The 21,706-nt window shown below is 33.6% G+C and overlaps 1 protein-coding gene across 2 annotated transcripts in view; it reads right to left on the bottom strand.

Moving 5' to 3' along the window:
* Positions 1-21,706, bottom strand: part of MRPL1 (mitochondrial ribosomal protein L1) — a gene marked incomplete at its 5' end in the record, with an annotated part of 58,404 nt that overhangs the window by 11,091 nt on the left and 25,607 nt on the right. The window contains 3 exons of one of the 2 annotated variants that reach the window (XM_079714198.1): positions 691-897; positions 14,687-14,793; positions 20,638-20,749. In XM_079714198.1, the coding sequence (XP_079570324.1) occupies positions 871-897; positions 14,687-14,793; positions 20,638-20,749 (246 nt within the window). In that variant the 3' untranslated portion in view covers positions 691-870. Of the gene's footprint in view, positions 1-690; positions 898-14,686; positions 14,794-20,637; positions 20,750-21,706 lie in introns of those variants that run through there. The other variant, XM_079714197.1, reaches the window with a different exon arrangement.

Genomic DNA, 21,706 nt, shown 5'->3' with positions numbered 1-21,706 from the left:
TTTTCTGCACAATACTTCCTCCTTTCCTTTTGAGATGCTGATGATATGAAAGTTAGACCTTTGTTATCGTCCCATAGGGCCTTGATGATCTTTTTTTTTTTTTCCTATCTTTCATCTTTGCTTTTTAGATTGAATAATTTTTATGATCTACCTTCAAGTTCTCTGACTCTTTCCTCTGTCACCTCCATTAATTTCAGCTCCAGAAGTTAATACATAATTTTTATGAGATCCCTTTCCTAAGTACCCCACCCCTTGATATCCCCAGTACTTTCTGGTTTCCTGGGGCTCTCCTTTTCAGCACTCTGCCCAGAAAGCTGAGGTTTTATTTACATTTTGCCTCTTCCTTCCTCCAACTGTTTCGGCAGCGGGGGTCAACTGGCAGGAAGACAGAGAAGATAAGAAAAGGGTGCATGCCCCTACCTCTTGAGACCATAGATCCTCCAATCAGAAAGTGAGGCAACCCCATTCCTCAATTTTAGATACCTGTGTCTTCCTCTGCACCCACTGTCACTGTTAGGAGCCGTGATCTCTATTTCCCAAGCCTGAGGTAAGAGGGCTTCTCCTAGAGCTCTCCCGGGGCTCTCTGCCTGCATTGATGTCTACTTCCCGGTTTCAGGCTATGTTGAGACCAGGCCATGTGACAACACAAAAGGAAAAATGGCAAACTCACCGCCAGTTTGGTGGTACTTCAAATTCTGGTCTTCCCTAATTCACCTGTTACTATTGACTTTTCAGAGTCTTCAAATAGCTGCTCCATGCATTCTGTCCAGGTTTTATAATAGGTGCACTCACTGAGAGACACAGGGTGTCATATGATTATTACACCATCTCACTTGGAACCAGAACTTCCCAGGCTTATGTTTTATATATTTATATTTTAGGGTTGGCAAACGTTTTCTGTAAAGGACCAAAGAGTAAATATTTTAGGCTTGGAGGGTCACATATGATTTCTGCTGCATATTCTTTTTTTATACAACCTCTTAAAAGATCATTCTAAGCTCACAGGTGGTACAAAAACAGACCAGAGAGCCATTGTTTTCCAACTCCTGTATTAGAATACATTATTTATCTCCAAGTATACAAAAATTCATGCAAAGACAAGGTGTAGTATGATTTATGCTTTACATCACTTTAACAAATCAATATCTTTACCAAAATCTATGGGTGCTGTAAGGCAAAAGCAGCCTTCATCATTGCTCATGATAAAGTTGTCTGAAAAATCCGTAATTTTGTGTTACATTTAATATATTTAATAATTCATAATAGGATCTTATAGATGTTTTATCGTTTACTGTAAATACTGTATTACTAAATGTTATTATTTGTTTAGAAGTAACACTAATGAAAATCACAGGGAATTATCTTTCAGATCCATTCAATTTCTTTTACAAGGATTTGGATAAAGACAGAATTCAGTAAAAGCTATCATACTTATCACTGGTTTTTAAAATAAAGCTAACAAAAGAAAGCTGCGTGTGCAGTATACTGACAATTACTTATTAACAAATGGGTTGGCAAACAAAGGAAAGCAAGTCAGTTTACTTCCCTACTGCATGTTATGTCACATATTTTTCATCATGTGTTATTCTATTGATCAATGATCATTACATTGTTGAGTTACTGCAATGAATTAAAAAGCAAAGTTAGCTGTTTCTCTCAAATGGTATGGTTTTTCTTATGCTATTATTTATATCTGATTGAAGGGGACAGTCACACTTCCAATCCCAAAAGTTCTGGGAAATTATCATCTGATTTCATGACAGTATAGATAAGAAAACTAAAAATGATAATAAACTATTTTTAATTCTAATATGCCTACTGGTAAGAACACTGATAAAAATCCATACAATGGATATACCCTAAAATACTACAAAGACTATTCATCCCAGTTAAATAAATATACATCTCTCACAATAAAGCATCAAGCAAAATGCTGGCACATATTGGGTCCAGGATAAACATCATTTTCTCCTCTTTCTTAGCCCCATACTTCTAGAAATCTAAGATCTACTGCCAGTCTACTTCCTTTATTTTTAATGAGAACTTAAAAAGTACAGAATTTGACTTTTATATTCTACAGTTTATTTTCCACCTTTAAATTTCCTTATCTATGACACAGTACACTGCAATATACCAAAAATAGTGCAACGAAAGAAACGTTAATCATCAACTGGAAGAAATGGAGGAAAAGGAGGAGGGGAAGTGGCAATGAGCCATGAGCCAATGAGCTGCCTCCTTGTATCCAACTACTGTTTGTATCTAATTGATATAAGCAATACTCCTTGCTTGCCACTTTCTCAACTTGTGGATCTAGATGCTTCAAAATAAGGCTTCATTTTCCATGCGCTATACTACTCACATCTTGTTTAACTGAACTCCGACACATTCACTTTTCCTGTTCTCACATGTTCGCTAAAACTGAAGGCTCTGATTTCAACACAAGATTTTACTATGTTTATATTCCCTTGCCCTGAACTTGTTTATTTTTGTTACCATATACACCATCTTTTATCAGCTGGCAAGTTGAAAATATTCTTGCCACAAAACAATTCACTATTACACAAGCAAAACATAGTGATACACACCTATGAATGGACCATGTCTACAACTTTAAAAAGAGGGAGGAAAAAGCACATCAAAGACACTGTCTTTATATTAAGTATGTCAAAGATCCGAGTATATTTGAAACCCAGACAAGAAACACTAGTCAAATCAGGTCTTGGCATGATTTATTATAAACAGAAATCTGAGATGTCCTATCCTCTGTTTTTTCTTTCTTTTAAGAAAATGGTTTGATTTGCCAATAGCATTATTATTTACAAGTCTTCAAAATCTGGATATTTACATGATTGTAAAAGAGTTCCACTTGTTTTTCCTTTAATGCTATGATAACCATTCATGTCAAAGCTAGGCTATTATATTACATTTAAAAGATGTTCTTCAAAATTTCAATTATATTTAAGGAAGTTTTTAGAAGTCTTCCTCAATCCAAATTATTTAAGAATTTATGTTCTAATTCCATATTAATACATTAAAAGAAATAGCAATAGTTTCTAAATTAAAACAGAACAAGTGGCATACACATTTTGAAAGTATAGTTTCTTTAGAATACTTTACTCTTTTATTTACTTAAGTTGATTTCACAGGATACTAGTAGGAATCTGTCTTGTGATATAAGAAAATAAATAGGAAAAGTAGGACTCCACTCACAGGAGGAATCAATGTTTCATAATAAACTTACTGACGCCACTGATTTGGAATTAGTAATAATTCAAAGACTGTCAAATATGTTTTAAAAGTTTTATGATGTAATGAATGTGAATGTAATGAATATGATGTAATGAATGTGATATAATGAATGTGAATTAAGATTACAGGAAAGGGGCTTCCCTGGTGGTTCAGTGGTTGAGTCTGCCTGCCGATGCAGGGGACATGGGTTCGTGCCCCGGTCCGGGAAGATCCCACATGCCGTGGAGCGGCTGGGCCTGTGAGCCATGGCCGCTGAGCCTGCGCGTCCAAAGCCTGCGCTCCACAACGGGAGAGGCCACAACAGTGAGAGGCCCGCGTACCGCAAAAAAAAAAAAAAAAAAAAAAAAAATTACAGGAAAATATTTAAACATCTTTAGAGAACATTTACATTAAAAACACTGTTTAATATAAACCACTGATTTGTTAATTATATAGCATAATTAACTGAGGCAGCATCTATCAAGCAACATTTTTGGATTAGATACTCTATGTTATCAAAGTCATTTGTATTTCATTGAAAAACTAGTCTGTGGTATTCACTTTCAACTAATTCACATTAATTTTCCCAAAAATTTAATTCGATTTTTCATGTCTTTCCAATATGTAGGTGGATGAACAAGGAGGTAGGGAAGAGTAGAGAAAAAAAAGAGATACAGAAAAAGAAAATAGAAAAGAAAAACTTCAGAGAGCTATTAAAAGAAGGAAAAGATAAAAGGAAAGAGAAAGAGAGAGGAAGGAAGAAGGAAGGGAAAAGGGAGCCTGAAAACAAGTATCAAAAACAAACTACATTAAAAAAAGAAACCTACAAATAATAACAATTATTTTTAAATCATGTCAAATAATTTTCATCAAAGTACCAGAAATGAACTACCTCTTCATCTGGAGACTGAAAAAGTAAAACCACCATGAATGTTCAAATGGGAAGGAAAATATTACAAAGCTGCCCAAAAGCCTATTATAATTATTCTTGAATTAATCCTCATCTAATCTCCTGCCTAGATTGGTGGCCAGAATTCTGAGAGCCAGGTAAGGGAAGAGGACTGGGTGGGGAGGAGGGAAGGATTTCTCAACATTCCATATACATATATTCACTTAATCTCCCTGTTTTCAATTTTCTCAACTCCTGATCTCCCCCAGTAAGAGACCTTTGTTTTAATCTTTCCCGCCATCTGCTAGCATGGGAAAGGGCAGTTACCCAAGGTCATGAAATATGTAAAAATCTTCAAGAGTTTTCAACTAATCCTATTTGAGAGGGTTCTTGCCCCATCCCCACACATACCATTAACACTCAGTTCCAGAGATATCTAGAGCCAGATCCTAGCCTTTTTAAAGATCCTGAAATTTAAATTATATTAATATTTTGGCTTTCTCCATTGCTGACTTAAGATTTGACATTTTCTAATCAGTTACTACTGTGGTATGCATTCAATCCATCTTTACCTGGAAGCCTCAGAGCACATGTTATTTTCAAGTGTCCATGTGATACTTGGAAAAAGAATATTAATCTTATACTATGGGCCACAATGAAAGTCTCAAGGAATTTTTTAAAAGTAGAAACTAAAAAGGATGCAGTCTTCAACCATAAGGCAGTCAAACTAGAATATAGTAAAAAAAATTTTTTTTTTTGTGGTATGCGGGCCTCTCACTGTTGAGACCTCTCCCGTTGCAGAGCACAGGCTCCGGACGCGCAGGCTCAGTGGCCATGGCTCACGGGCCCAGCCGCTCCGCGGCATGTGGGATCTTCCCGGACCGGGGCACGAACCCATGTCTCCTGCATCGGCAGGCAGACTCTCAGCCACTGCGCCACCACGGAAGCCCAGTAAAAATTTTTTAAGTCAAAAATTTTTAAATACTCTCCCAAATAAGAATAAAAAGTCCCATGGCAGATTATTTAGAAAATAATGACAAGAAAACTAAATATCAAACATGTAATTAGAGGCAAATTCACAAATTTAAACTCTTATTAAGAAGAAAAAACAACTCACAAACCTCATATAAAACTTAGAAAATTAGAAAACAACAAATCTCAAGATAATATAATAAAGAAAAAGAGCAAATCAATAATTTATAAATAGAAAAAAATAGCAATAAATTCTAAAAACTATACTAAAAAACAAAAGTACTTTAAAAAACATACACAGGATAGCACAGGGAACTATATTCAATATCCTGCAATAAACCATAATGGAAAAGAATAGGAAAAAGAATGTATATATATGTATAATGGAATCACTTTGCTGTACAGTAGAAATTAACGTATTGTAAATCAACTATTCTTCAATAAATTTTAAAAAACATATACAGAAGAATGTCCTATTCTTAGGCTATGCATATAAATTATGCATATAAAATATTTGCATATTTTATATGCAAATAAAAGTGTTATGATGAATGAAGTGTTATGATGTCTGCAACTTAATTTTAAGTGGTTTAGAAAATATAAAAGAATATCTACTATTTTCTCTAAGCAAACTACTTATCCTAGTTTTTCTAAGCAAATTGGTGAATCTAGGTGATGAGTATATAGGTGTTTGTTATACTATTCTTTCAACCTTTCCATTCATTTAAAATTTTCCAAAATAAAAAACTGAGGAAAAAGATATGCTGACATTGAGGGTATTTAAAAATAAGATCTTAAGCTCTTTCAAGTAAGAGCTTAACTAAGCTTTATTAAGCAATAAATTCCAAGAAAATGTGTAATGTTTCATTATTTTCTTACCTAAAATGTTATGAATGTGATTTAATTTCTCTTTAGATTTTCTTTTCTAAAGTGCTATGACCCAAGGAGTCCCCAATGCTCTAAGATAAAATGAAGATAGATCATCAAGATTCCTGATTTTATGGTGTTTCAGAAAATATTACAGTGAAAAGTCATTTTTAAAAGCTTGTATATACATGTATACTTGAATTACTTTGAAGTGAAAAATTAAACAGAAAAAGTTGATTGGACATGATCCTATAGAGATTTTGTAAGCATTTAAGTATAAAATATGTAGATGTTTTAATTGTGTAAATATAAAAGCTGGTATGCAGAAGTCATTCTTCTTTGTACTTATTTTAATGTTCTATAAAGTGAAATGTGAAGTAATATTTCCCTAGATAAATGGTTTTATGTGGATTTCAATCATATTCTAACTCAAATATCTGCATAAATATCAGCTTCAATAAAAATAAAAGAAAAAGTTGATTGGAAATATAGCAGGTCCTCAGTAAACATTCTTTTGAAAGTGTGGAAAATCCCACTAAGTTTCTGTGCTGACACCAAAGTATTTATAAAGGGGCCAAAACTACAAAAAATGATCTGAAACTGAGTAGATTTTATAGTACACCGCACCCTTTAAAAGGTCCACTGTGCATTATAACACAAATCTACATTTTTATCCTCAAACTTTATCTAACTTTATTAATCCCAGAAGATTTCTAGTTTAGACTTGATTTGAAAATCAAAGTCTAAAACCCATGAAAACTACAGTAACTATTTCTACACATGTGAGATTCTATTGAACTGGATTCAGACATAAAAGTTAGTTGCTACTTGAAAACATATATACAGAAACATGGGTCAAATTTTACAGGCTCTTTTAGGAGTGTATATAATAGGCCATGAGAGTCATAATTTATTATGGCATGAAATACTATATAGGTTAAATACATCAAATAGGCACATTCCAAATTTTCCTTTAAACTACAGTTTATGTCCTTTCTTCTTGATAAATGAAGAAAAGTCCTACAAGTCCTAATGTACCATATTTTACAGCTGTAGAATTTTTTTCCTAGTAAAAAGTTCTATCTCTTGATCTCCACCACTCTCAGCAAATGAAACCTAACAACACTATCACCTTTGATTTTAAAATATGTGAAGCAGTCAATATTAACAAAAGTGAAAGAAGGAAGAGAGAGAGAGAACATTTTAGTTTTTGACAAATATAATGATATTATGTGTGCCTCTGTAAAATGGGAAAGTCAACATTAATAGAAACTTGGAAAGAACCTTTACCTTATAATAAAGGACAAGTTAAGAAAACCAATCAACAATGGGACTGGCTTACAATTACACTTACAAGTGATCTGGAAAAGTAGGCTGGAGGCCAAGATTCTTAAATCAAACAAGCAATCTATCAGTGAGAAAAAGCATGTTTCTGAGAGCCTCATAGCTGACATAAAATGGATTTGTGGTATGTTATAAAATACTAACAGACACCCTTTGAAAATTACTTCAAAGTCTTTATTCTGGCAGGTTTCTGCTATAATATCTGGACACTGTTTAGTTTTTTTGTGTAATGTCAAAATATACACCTGACTAAGCATTCCTATAATGAATAAAGGACAAGATTCTTAATTCTGACTCTCATTTTGTGAAATCCCAGGAATGAAAATTTTCGCTTTCAATATTACTTCTAAGGACTGTTTGAAAAGTTTAGTGTAAATTAAATTTTTATAAAATAAAATACTGATTCACCATATATAATATATATTTTTATAAGGGTGTTTAGGCTGTAACATTTCTGGAAGGACAGGATAAAACTATTAATAGGAGTTCCATAAGGAAACAATTACAGACAGATGGGATTTAGTGTTCCCTTATACATTTTTGTAAACCGCTTTAATTTAACCAAGTGAATACATTAATTTGAAAATTTTTAAATGTCAACAGGTTTATCTGGGCAGCAGAATTATAACTATGATATTGTTTTCTAAACATTAAACTCAGATTAATCATTTGTAAATTATCTAATTACTACCTGAAATTAAACTGCTATTTAGAATATATATACTGAGACATATTATGTCTCCATTTCATTTTTTTGAGAATCTGCCTTAGTTTCATTTCTATTTCGTGGAAAGAGTCATAATTTAAATTTTTAAAAAACTTAAGGTCCAGTTGAAGAAATGTGCTTTTTCTCCCCTGTAAACTTTATTTTTAGTTTTATGCTTTAAGACATTTCCCTTGAATCTGATCACTTAGCAACTCACTTTTATCCTAACCAACTTATTCTTCATGCCAAGAGAGAAAATAAATGGTGACTGCATAACAGCAATATAAGAGACTGAAAAATAAAATATTCCAATAATAGTCTGTTCTGTCAGCATGATGTTCAATATATCATCTGAATGACATTTTCACTGATATGAGTATTTTATCTGATAGTGCGTGTAGACATAAACAATTTCATGAATATGTAAACTATAGGTACAAATGGTAGGAAAGATTAAGAAGGAAACTAATTTACCTGCAAGTAATGCAGACAAATGTTAGATACTGGCTGGCTGTAAGAGCATTAGTAAAGTTCTGATATACAAAGGCAGTAGTGGTTGAGTTCTAATACCCAAGATGCTAATCCTCAAGTCAGATAATTAAGAAAGATCATTCAACTGATTGTATTTATCTGTATTTATCACTTTGATACAGAATAAAAACCAGCTTAAACTACTCAAGATCAATTTCACATTACAGCAGTATTAGAACTGGATCCTGAAGCAATGTGGCAGTACAGAATTAAAACAAGGGAATTCTAGGTGATTTAACTAAAGTAAGATAGTCTCTCCCATATAGGCAAATAAAAACACAAAACTAATACATTTCACTCTCCCTCAAAACATCTTTCTAGATTAGGAGTCAGCAAAACTTTTCTCTAAAGATCCAGACAGTAAATATTTTAAGCTTTGTAGGCCACGTATAATCTCTGCAAATTCTTTGTTTTGCTTGTTTTTTAAAACCATTTAAAATTGTAAAGACGATTCTTAGGTCACAGGTTATAAAAAAAAACAGGCCACAACTGGATTTGGCCCATGGCCATACATCGCTTTTGACCCTGCTCTGGATAGCCCCCTTTTATCCAAAATGAGGCGGACCCTGAATGGGCATGTAATGCTGTCAGTGCCCCTTCATCTGCACACTCATTCTAAATCCAATCCTTGTATCATACAGGTGGCAACAACAGAAACAAAGCAACAACAAAAATAAACCTTTAGTATTTCCAACTATATAATAAGAATAACATCACTCGTGGAAATCGCCAAATTTTAAGGAAGATATATTACTTTGCTTTGAAATCTTTTTTAAAAAAATCTGTTACCTCTGATAATTATAAAAATAAATATTTTTATGGAATAGTTATATTGTATTAGATACAATTGTAGACAGATTTTTATTCCTTTTTCAACAACTTTATTGAGGTATACTTGATAACTTTATAGAGGCATATTTTGCATATGATGTTATTCACCATCTTCTAATTTATAATTCAATGATTTTTTAGTATGTTTATCAACCAATACCATAAATCAGTTTTAAAACTGATGATCCCGGGCTTCCCTGGTGGCGCAGTGGTTGAGAGTCCGCCTGCCGATGCAGGGGACGCGGGTTCGTGCCCCGGTCTGGGAAGATCCCACATGCCGCAGAGCAGCTGGGCCCGTGAGCCATGGCCACTGAGCCTGCACGTCCGGAGTCTGTGCTCCGCAAGGGGAGAGGCCACAACAGTGAGAGGCCCACGTACCGCAAAAAAAAAAAACTGATGATCCCTGAGGCACATTTACTGTTAATGCCTGTTTCCTCCCAACCCCTTGCCCCAGGCAACCACTAATCTACTTTTTGTCTTTACAGTTTCACCCTTTTTTTGGACATTTCACATAAATGTGGTTTCTGCATCTGTTTTCTTTCACTAAGCATAATGTTTTTGAGGTTCATCCACATCATAGCATGTATCCATAGTTTGTTCCTTCTTATTGCTAAACAGTATTCCAAGGGATATGTTGCACATTTTTAAAGTGTCAATTTATTAAGTTTTGACATACGTATACACTCAAACCATCACCAGTCCGGATAACAAACATGTCAATCATATCCCAAATTCCTTGTGCTCCTTTGTAATCCCTCCTCTCCACCCCATCCCAGCCACCTTGTCCCCAAGGCAACTACCAGTCTAGTTTCTGTCACTATATATTACTTTGCATTTGCCAGAATTTTACATAAATGGAATCACACAGTATGTACTCCTTCTTGTCTGGCTTCTTTCATTCAGCATGATTTTTAAAAAATTCATTCATGTTAAAGCATGCATCAATTGTTTCTTTTTATTACTGTATTAAAGAATATTTAATTGTATAGACATAACAAAGTTTGTTTATACATTCACCTGTCAATGGACACGTGAAATGTTTCTGGGTTTTGGCTATTACAAATAAATCTGATATAAGCATTTGTTTACAAATCTTTGCATAACCATATGTTTCCATTTCTCCTGAGTAAATATCTAAATGTGAAGTAGTGGGATCATATAGTAGGTGGGTATTAAACTTCTTAATCTACCAAACTGTTTGCCAAAGAGGGTGCATCATTTTACATTCCCACAGCAGCATATGAACATTCCAGTCGCTCCACATTCTCACCAACGTTGGTATGATCAGTCTTTTTAATTTTAGTTATTCCAATAGATGTGTAATGATATCTCATTGTGATTTTAATTTGTATTTCCTTAACAACTACAATAATGTTGAGCATCTTTCAATATGTTTGTCATTTGTCTGCCATGTGTTTGTCACCCCTTAGTGAGGTGTGTTCAAACCTTTTGACTTTTAAAACTGGATTGTTTTATTGTTGAGTTTTAAGAGTTCTTTATATATCGTGGATTTATCAGACAGATGGTTTACAAATATTTTATCCCAATCTGCAATTTACCTTTTCATTCTCTTAACTGTATCTTTTAAAGAGAAAAAGCTTTTAATTTTTAAAAAGTACAATTTATCAATTTGTTCTTTTGTGGATCATGCTGTTGGTGTCATATCTAAGAAATTAGTCCCTGACCCAACATTTCCTTCCAGAAGTTTTATAATTTTAAGCTTTACATTTAGGTCTTTGACACACTTTGAGGTAATTATATATGGTATGAAGTGTGGATCAAAGTTCATTTTATCAGATACAGATACCTAATTATTCCACTGCCGTTTGTTGAAAAGACTTGTTTCACCATTAAAAATGCTTTTGCATCTTGTTTTAAATCAGTTGTCCATATGTGTTTTGTCCTTTTTTTTTTTTGGACTCTCTATTCTACTCCATTGATTGTTTTGTCTCTTTTGACATCAACGTCACATTGTCTTAATTCCTGTAGCTTTATAAATCTTGAAATCAGATAGACCTCCAATTTTGTCCTTTGTTAAAGATGTTTTGGCTAGTCTAGATCCTTTGTATTTTCACATGAATTTTAGAATCATGTCAATTCTACAAAAAACCTTAATGGGATTTTGACTGAGAATGTACTGAATCTATACATTATTGTGGGGATAACTGACACCTTAACAATATTAAGTTTACTAATCCCTGAACATGATTCATTCCATCATTTATTTAGATCTTCTTTATTTAATTTCTCTCCACTATTTTGAAGTTTCCAGTGTATGGATCTTCCACATCTTTTGTCAGATTTATCCCTAAGTATTTCATATTTTTTAATACCACTATAAATGGCATTCCTTAGTTTTAAATTTTAATTTGTAAATGTCCATTGCTGTTATATAGAAGCAAACTGATTTCTGTATATTGATCTTGTATCCTTCAACTTACTTAACTCACTTCCTTGTTCTAGTATCTAGATCATGTCATCCTTTGAAAAATGAGTTTTACTTCTTCCTTTCTAATCTGCTGCCTCTTTTTTTTTTGCCTGACTACACCAGTTAGAATCCCTAGATTAATGCTGAACAGAAGTGGTGAGAGTGGATATCCTTATCTTGTTCCTGATCTTAGGAGGAAAGCATTCAGCCTTTCATCACTATGATATCAGCTGCTGCTTTTTCTTAGATGCCGTTTTTCTGGTTGAGGACATTAACTTCTATTCCTAGTTTTCTGAGACATTTTAGTCAGGAACAAGTGTTGGATTCTGTCAAATGTCTTCTCTGTATCTACTGAGATGATCACATGACTTTTGATTTTTAGTGTGTTAATGTGGTAAATTATAATGATTGATTGTTGAATGTTAAACTAACCTTGAATTCCTAGGATAAGCCCTACTCAGTCATGATATGCTATTCTTTTTATACATTGCTGGATTCTATTTGCTAAAGTTTAGTTTATAATTTTAATATCTACATTCATGAATGATGCTGGACTGTCATTTCCTTTGTCTGGTTTTGGTATCAAGGTAATGCTAATTGCTTTAGGTGGGAGAGTAAATCAGGTCCCTGTTACTCCATCTTAGCCAGAAGTAGAATTCTGTTTAATAGTTATTAGGTCATTATCTCATCTACTCCTTCCTAATCTATAAAGTATATATCATTATCAACATCATTTTACATATAGGGAAAATGGGGAATGGGGGAAAACTGAGGCTCAGAGAGCAAGGTAACACAGTTCTAATCTGGAACTAGGATTTGAATCCACACGTATGAATCTAAAACCATTCTCTTAACCTCCTACTATACTATGCTATTTAAATAGTACTCAGAAAAGATTCTCTTGAGGCACACAGATTAATTTCTTTTTCATTAAGAAAAAGCATTATATCTCTAAAAGATCCAGGTAGTCTGGTCTGGAGCCCATGTCTTAATCACTATGGTATTTGTTAAAAGTAATGAATGAGATGCCATGGTTTCTTATACACTGAGTTAGGATCTATATAAACTATTAACACTACTCAATATACTGAAAACATTACTTAAGAAAAAAGATACATCTAGGAAGAAAGAGTCTTATAAAGATAATTTACAGACCTAAACAGTCCAACTAAAACAGTAACAATAGGTGTTATCATTCTAAAATTTTATTTAATCTTTGATACCACACTGTGAAATAGATATTACTATATAAATTTTATAGATGAGGAAATTTGAGACACAACAACATTAAGTAACTTGTTTGGGAGGAGGGGCAATATAGGAGTAAGGGGTTAAGAGGTACAAACTATTATATATAAAATAAGCTACCAGGATATATTGTACAACATGGGGAACATAAACAATATTTTATAATAACTATAAATGGATCATAACTTCTAAAATTGTGAGTCACTATATTGTACATCTGTAACTTATATAATATTGTACATCAACCATACTTCAATTAAAGAAACATTTAAAAAAAAAAGAAAAGAAACTTGTCTAAAATCTGCCATCCCTTAAGTAGCAGAACAGGTATTCAAGCCCAAGTCTCTACAGCTCTAGAATAGTCTCTTAAAATTTCTATTTGGTTTTCTGTTTGTGTTTCACATTGCAATGTTGCCATCTCTGAGAAACAAGACACACTGCCAAGGGCCTTTTGGGAACAAGGAAATTCCAACATCAGATTCAAGCAGAGCTCAACGCCAACTGAATTAGAGATAAGCTTTGATGATAATGAAGGCGAAGGGGAGTTTCCCAATCCCTGACTGGATTAAACTTGCTTTGCCCCCTTTCTAAAGCAAGTTTTCCTTCCATAAAACTAGATAAGTTCCTTTTATATATTTCTGATGATTTACAATAGGTACAGCTCAATGAGTTTGGACTACTAGTGGTGGGCTATAATGCAGAATTGCTCTCAGGAGTAGGATGGGAGGAGGAATAATAGCTCTTCAAATAACTCCAGTCATGAGGCAAGACAGGCTAAAGAGCTTGGACTCTTGCGGAGACTCCCAAGGTTTAAATACCAAGTATGTCTCATACTAGCTGTGAGACACTGGAAAAATTACTTAACCTCTTTGGGCTTCCATTCCTTCACCTATAAATTAGGGATGATAATTTACCTCTTATAGGGTTCAGGAATAAAAGAATATATGAAAAATGTCTGGAATAGTGCTAGCACTTGGTAGGCACTGTTTAAATTTGGCTAACAATATTATTATTATTCCTATAGTTACTGCACAGGAAAAAATTACATACATTAAATAGGCACGTTAGAAATTCTTTAGGATTAAGAAATATTAGCAAAAGACTATATCTTTTGAAACACAGTCATATAAAAATCTGATTTAGCTATATTAGTGTCCCAAAAATGGCTTTGGAAATTAATTTCCAGCATCTTCTATAAGTGGGCAAACAGCTTTTAAAACACAAGCAGGGATAATCAGAAACAATTCATTAAAATAAAGCAAATTACTCAATTCCATTAAAGTAGCATTAAATACTTACTATGGACTCAGCATTATGTAATACTCTATAAGGTACATGTAAGATATAGACCCAACTCCCAAAATGCTTAAAATATTAGCAAAAATAACATAGACTAGACTAATAAGGCAAAGTACAAGTAAATGTCAGAGAGTGGCACATAACTCTAGAAAAGAAGGAATTCTAAAGCACCACTAAAATTTATGAATTCAACTCATAAAAAAATTATCTATGTATATATTTAGTGCCACTTCTAATGCTACTGACAAGGACAAGTTCAAAGGGCTGGTATGTTATAAATTATTAATGAATCACTTAAGCAAAAAATAAAAGGGGTTACTGAATAATTTTCACTATAACTTACTGTTCCTATTTTGGTCTCCAGAAAGTTCTCCCTTTCTTCATCTACCTTAATTTCATGTCCAGTTTTAAATAATTCAAGCATTTTGGGGATGTCTCGGCCAATGGAATCTGGTTATAAAAGGAGAAAATTCAAAGTTATCACTACATCTAAACAAGTAGCAAAAATTACTGAATAAGAGAAACATTCAACCAAGTTAAGATATAAAAAATGATTTGTGGCAGAGAGACTTTAGGGTGGCCCATTTCCTGGTGTTCATGCCTTTGCGTGATCCCTTCCCCTTGCATATGGATGAGAGTTGCAACATGCTTCTAAGCAAGAGACAGTATGATTATGCATACCTGATTACATTACATAAAACTGCAATGCCTATCTTGGAGGAGTCTCTCTTCCTACTGGCTTTGAAGAAGCAAGCTACAATGTTGTGAGGTGGCATATGGAGAGAGCCATGGGTCAAGAAACTGAGATCCTCAGTCCAGAAACCTGCAAGGAACTGAATTCTGCCAAAAAGCCACATGAATCTGGAAGGGAACTTTCCCCAGTCAAGTCTCATATAAAATCACAGCCCCAGCTGACACCTTGATTGTAGCTTTATGAGACCTTGAAGCAGAGAACCTAGCTTAGCTGTATACATATTCCTGACACACAGAAGCTGAGATAGTAAATGTGTGTTGTTTTAAGCCACTAAATTTGTGATATTATTGTTGTACAGTAATAAATAACTAATAAATAAGTATATACAATCATGATGCTTATACTTTAGAAACACTGATGACAAATTAAAATAAAACCTATAAAATAACCCATGATAAAAGCTGACAGTGGAGTCTTGAAATCTTTGAAGTACTTTTTACTTACCTTTGTGTGAAATTTGTCTGACCTGCCTTACCATAAAGAAGGGAAGGAACTAGAAAAGTAGCAAGATCTAGCAGTAGAAATAATACATCAGTGAGTGGTACAATCTGGAAGCAGCTCATTGCTGCACAAATGGTTACAGAAGCTGGCAGGAAGAAAGAGTTAAGATTTGAGACTTTATTGGATTCGAATGTCACTTTGTCCTCCATTAGGGTGGAAAAAAAGATGCAACTGAATAAAGAAAGGAGAAAAAAGGAATCAAGGTAAAAACTAAGAATTTTCAAAGGATAATGGAGGAGACTCCAAACATAAACTATACCTTCCTAATCTTTAATCATTAACATTTTAACTCAAATTCAACACATAAAAATAAATATATTTTTTAGTTTTACTTTAAACTTTTTTAAAATTTGGTTTTTTTGAAGTATAGTTGAATTACAATGTTGTGTTAATTACTGCTCTACAGCAAAGTGACTCAGTTATACATATATATATATTCTTTTTCATATTCTTTTCTATTATGGTTTATCACAGGATATTGAATACAGTTCCCTGTGCTGTACAGTAGGACTTTGTTGTTTATCCATTATATATACACCAGTTTGCATCTGCTAATCCCAAACTTCCAATCCAACCCTCTCCCATCCCCCTCTCCCTTGGCAACCACCAGTCTGTTCTCTATGTCCCTGATTCTGTTTCTGTTTCACAGATAGGTTCATTTGTGTCATATTTTAGATTCCACATATAAGTGATATCATATGGTATTTGTCTTTCTCTTTCTGACTTACTTCACTTAGTATGATAATCTCTAGTTGCATACATACTTCTAATATTCCACAATACCATAACTTAACCTGAAAAAATTTCAATTTTGTACCTAGAAAATGTAATTTATTTGGAGGGTAAGAAATACAATAAGGAACATACCACTAGAGACACACCACTCTCAGTGTGTCTCCAGCAGCTCTTCCCATGATAAGTCAATATGAAAATCTCATTATATACAGCCACTACGGAAAACAGTATGGAGGTTCCTCAAAAAACTAAAAATAGAATTACTGTATGATCCAGCAATCCCACTCCTGGGCATATATCTAGACAAAACTATAATTCAAAAAAATACATGGGGACTTCCCGGGTGGCACAGTGGTTAAGAATCTGCCTCCAAATGCAGGGGACACAGGTTCAAGCCCTGGTCCAGTAAGATCCCACATGCTGCACAGCAACTAAACCTGTGTGCCACAACTACTGAAGCCTGCACGCCCTAGAGCCCGTGCTCTGCAACGAGAAGCCACCACAGTGAGAAGCCTGCACACCACAACGAAGACTAGCCCCTGCTCGCCGCAACTAGAGAAAGCCTGCGCACAGCAACGAAGACCCAACGCAGCCAAAGGAAAAAAAAAACACAATAATGAGAAATCCGGTAATAATGGGAAGTGGAGATTAATATTTTATATAGGATGGTTACAGAAGGCCTCTCTGTTTAAGGTGATATTTGAATAAGAATGTGAGCCAGGCAAATTAGCAAAGAGCATTACAGACAGATGGGACGATGAGTCCAAAGACCTGAGAAGGAAGAACACGTAGTGCGTATAAAGAAGGGCAAAGAGGCCACTATGGCTGGAGTAAGGGAAATGAAGGAGAGCAACAGAACCAGCTATAATATATCAATAATTCATCTATAATAATTATAATCATACCTAATCATCATTGGAGTCTTTCACACATAAATAGTTTTTAAACTAACACATGAGAGAGGGAAATTTAGAAAAATTTCAAATTGGTTACCCTGCAAAAATTCCCTGTGTTTTAGCATTTTTCTTTTATAATCAAATTGTTTCAATAATGCAAGCAATACTCTGAAGTACAGCATGTCAATCTATGAGTTAAAAATAATTTACATTAGATTTCAATAACTTTATATCCATTACTCTCAAATATGATACAATACCAACTTCCATACAGAAAGCAGTGTCCTACTCAGTAGATGTGAATACTCTTTGGACAAGTCTGCTGGAATATCCTTTTGACAAGACTCCAACTGGAGCACTGATGTTCAATCCTAAGAACTATGTGTTAAGAGGAACACACAGTAGTGGTTCCAGTTTTCTAATTATATCCCTTACCTGCCAACAACTTAGTATGCTTTAAAAGAATTCAACTATTTCCACATATGCCATTATACCTACTATGGCTTAATATGCATAATAGAAAACTGATTCCATTAAGTCTAGATATTTTTCATACTAGTATTTTTTGTTTAGTAAATGCTAAAAAATAAGATTAGGAATAAAGAAAATCAAAAAATATCAATAAGATATATCTATATTAGATATGAAAGAATTTCAGAGGGCATTTGTATTGTGGAGAAAAAAAAGCTAAGTTGACATGCAAAATGAAGGCCAATTTCTTCCAAGAAATTTTAAAAAGCAAGTTTTAAATGTGTTTTTTTTTTTAATGAGATAAAAAAGAAATACTCAGAAAACAAGCTAAATGTGCACTGGAAAAATAGAGAACTTGCCTATAGTTACGTAAGCAATTAAAATAAAACAAATAAAACTGCAGCATTAAACATGCTGCAAAACGTGCACATTCAATCCAGCCAAGTTGGTTACACCCACTCCCACTAGAAAAACAAAATGTAAGATAAAATGGGAAACTAATGAGCTCAGCTGCAGGGGCTTGTTTGTTTGTTTTTTAATTCCATCCATTTGCTCAAAACGTAATTTTTATTTTACCCTTACGTCTTTTGTTGGATGTAAGGGGAATCAAATGTTCCTAAACAAGATTCTGAATAAGCTCTAAAAATGCATAATACAAGCCTCATTTGTTCTAATGCACATCTGGTGTATTCTGTTTTCACATTTTTGACAGGTTAATCATTTGTCTTCATGTTTAAAGAACACAAATGTTTTGCCAGTGCTGTTAAGCAGATCGTGTGGGGCTGAAAAGAAAAAGTTAGGGAACGAGGAAAGTCTGCCTGGTTTTCCAAGATGATTTGTTAAGCAAATTGGGGGGGCTGGGCGGGGATAACATACCTAGGTAACTTGACCATGGTATACACAAGCTATGATTCATTATGAAAGCAGAAACAAAGCCCACTACTAAAAATAAACATTTTCAAAAGAAACTTTTCTTATCTGAAATAAAGAAATAAGTTATCTGAAAACCTTTCAGTCCCAAATTTTGCAATGAAAATGGTAATAAGAAACCTCAACGCTAAAGAAAATTGAGGCCAAAAGAGTTATTCAAAGAATGGATAAAGCAGCAAAGGTAACAAAATTAATTTCTGTGAAAAACCAGTTAACCGTGCAAAGCAAGGAGTGAGCTGAATACAGATATATTCAGTATTCAGTTTCAGTTTTAATTGACTTTATTTAATATTGTTTGGCTTTGTTGAGCTTGAATTTAATTAGAAAAAAATATGAGAATTATTTTCAAATTCAACTGCAACTCTGGTTTAATTTTTAAAATAATGTTCAATTTCAGGTCCTACTTAGGAAAGAATGTAAGTGTGCTTCCATGAAAACAAACACTACTGTACTGGAAATCCGTAATAAAAAGTGTCAAACCTCAGTTCAATATCTCAAAAGGATGTGTTATTCAATGCAGGCTATCAAGAATAAACAAAACACTGGTACAACAAAACTGAAGAGTACATTTGAATTTGCTTACAGCATAGAACATGATCTATAATTCAGATGAACATTAGTGGCTATCATGTATGAAGAATTTTCACAAGATTTTTTTTAGCTCAACTAGAGTTAAAATTTGAAGACCAATCTACTAAAATGATTTTAAAATACTTGCTTTTACCTTACAAAATTGTATTTGAAATAACGTCTATCTATAGCAGATATCCAGCACCATCTAAAAGAAACAATGTCTGCAAATGAACTTACTTTTCTTCCCAAATCTACTCCCTGTTTCCATTAATGACATCAACTTATTAGGAGAGATCCCAAGGTTTAAATCTCAGCATCATTTGACTCTTCCCCTTCTCTCTCTCAACATGTCCATTCCTAACTACTTAGTGCAAAGTCCTATTATCTTTGACATCTGTCCTCTTACTCCAGTCTCATTATGAAGACTTTAGTTTAAACATTACCTTTATTAGTCTCTGGCGATTGCACCTGAACTGGTCTCCCTGCCTCTACTTTTGATTCATGCCAATACATCTTACAAACTCTTGCTAAATTAAAGCTCTGAAGAATCCCCCACCTTAAAAACTTCTAAGAGATTCCTGTTGAATACAGAATAAAAGTCCAAATTTATTAGGATCTTATTCAAGATTCTGCTCAACATGGCATCAATCTACCAGTACAACATATTCTCTTTCATTTCATAGGGGTACCATTCACTACAGCCAAAGAGAACTAATTGATATTTATGGGATGTAGCCGATAATTTCTAACTTACTTCAGTGTCTATGATTAACAGATTCTTTCCACTTAAAATAATATCCCCCTTAATCTGCTCACCAAATTATTCAAGGTACAGTTTAAATGTCACCCCCTTCAGGGTGCCTTCTCTGATTTTCCCACCTATGTATAAATTCCTCCTCTACTGAACACCTACAGCACCTTGTGAATTTATCATATAATACTTCATACTTTATAACACGGCTATTTATGTAGCACCCTTACTTCTCTTACTAGGTTTCATAAGGGGGAAATATCCACAAGGGAAAAGTTGCTCAAGGGAAATAACTGCAGAACCATACACAGTAAGCATTCATACATATATGTTGAATGCTAACATAAATGAGCATACATGTTATATTGATAAAGAGGTATAAAATAGTATGATGATAACATACGTAGTGGGTATTATGTTCCACTAATTTAAAACTAGAATATGGCCTAAATTTAAAGATCTGGTATTATAAAGTAACTAGGTCTTCAAATTACATTAAATCACCAATATTAATGCCAAAGGAAAAAAATATTAAATCCATATGTTCCTATATAACCCAACACTCAAACACAAGAACATATTATTTATTCTACACATATATTAGCAATTTTGTTTTCTAACTAAACATATATATTAGAAAGTTGTTGATAGCATATTGAAATAGTAAAAGAATTCTCCCTTACTTCGAGTAAGCTTAGGAAATCTTTTTTTCAGTTTCTTCCTTAATGGATTAAGCTCCGGCATTATTTCTGGAACAGCTACATAAAAGTCTGGTTGAATTTCATCATCCAAAATCTAAAAATCAGGGGGGAAAAGATAACCTTAGATTGTATAAAAAGCTTTATCTTTCTAAAAATAAAGTCTAATGTAGCAATAATTTCCCTTATAATTTAGAAAATAGCTATTAAGCACAATTCTTTAACCACAAGGATCATTTGAACACATTTATCAATTATGAAAACCATCAGAAGCAAAACATTTTCTGATGTTTTCTTTTAAAAATAGCCACATCCATTAAAAACAAACAAATAAACAAACATTTAATGGGCTTAATTCTTCCATGGCGTTATGTCAGGCAAAGTGTTACAAGCTAGAACATATCACTGATGTGTACATGACTCATACAGTCCCACAAAGTTGAATTCATATGTCCATCAAAACTGAAGAAATATGTTGAAAATTTTGTAATAGATCACATGTAAAATTAATAACCACTAGCTGCCAAATCACTAGCAACTACACTGCTTTCCTAAATTTGGAGCATCAGGAGAACTGAATCTATCGTTATTTTCACAAAGAATTGAAACCAAAATTCTCTTTGCCTCCAAAAAATAAGAGGAGTGGAATAGTCAAAGACAAGTTTACTTATAGTTTATTATCCATACTCTATTTCCATTCTAAGAGCAAAGAAAATAATTTCAATTTTTAAAAGACATTTTAAATTAATTCAGGCAGGCACCCAAAGTAATTGTTTTACTCCTACAGTATACTCCATTTAAAAATTCAGTTGATTATAAAATGAAGCAACTTTTTAGAACAATACTGCCTGGACAACAAATATTTTGCCAATGATTGTTTTGCATAAAGTCTTATCACAGTATGTCATTCAAAGCCTTGGTTTGGGGTTACACACTGAACTGTAAAAACCTGGACTCTGGCAAAATTAAGTGTGATTCTGGAATTTGATCTTCCTGTTACTATTTCTTCTTTTTACAAATTCTTTACTCCCTAAACAACATACTGTGCTCCCCT

The sequence above is a fragment of the Hyperoodon ampullatus genome, assembly GCF_949752795.1.
Source record: "Hyperoodon ampullatus genome assembly, chromosome: 1".
NCBI lineage: Eukaryota > Metazoa > Chordata > Mammalia > Artiodactyla > Ziphiidae > Hyperoodon > Hyperoodon ampullatus.
Note: the sequence above shows the minus strand (reverse complement) of the source record. Positions and strands in the feature narration are given on the sequence as shown.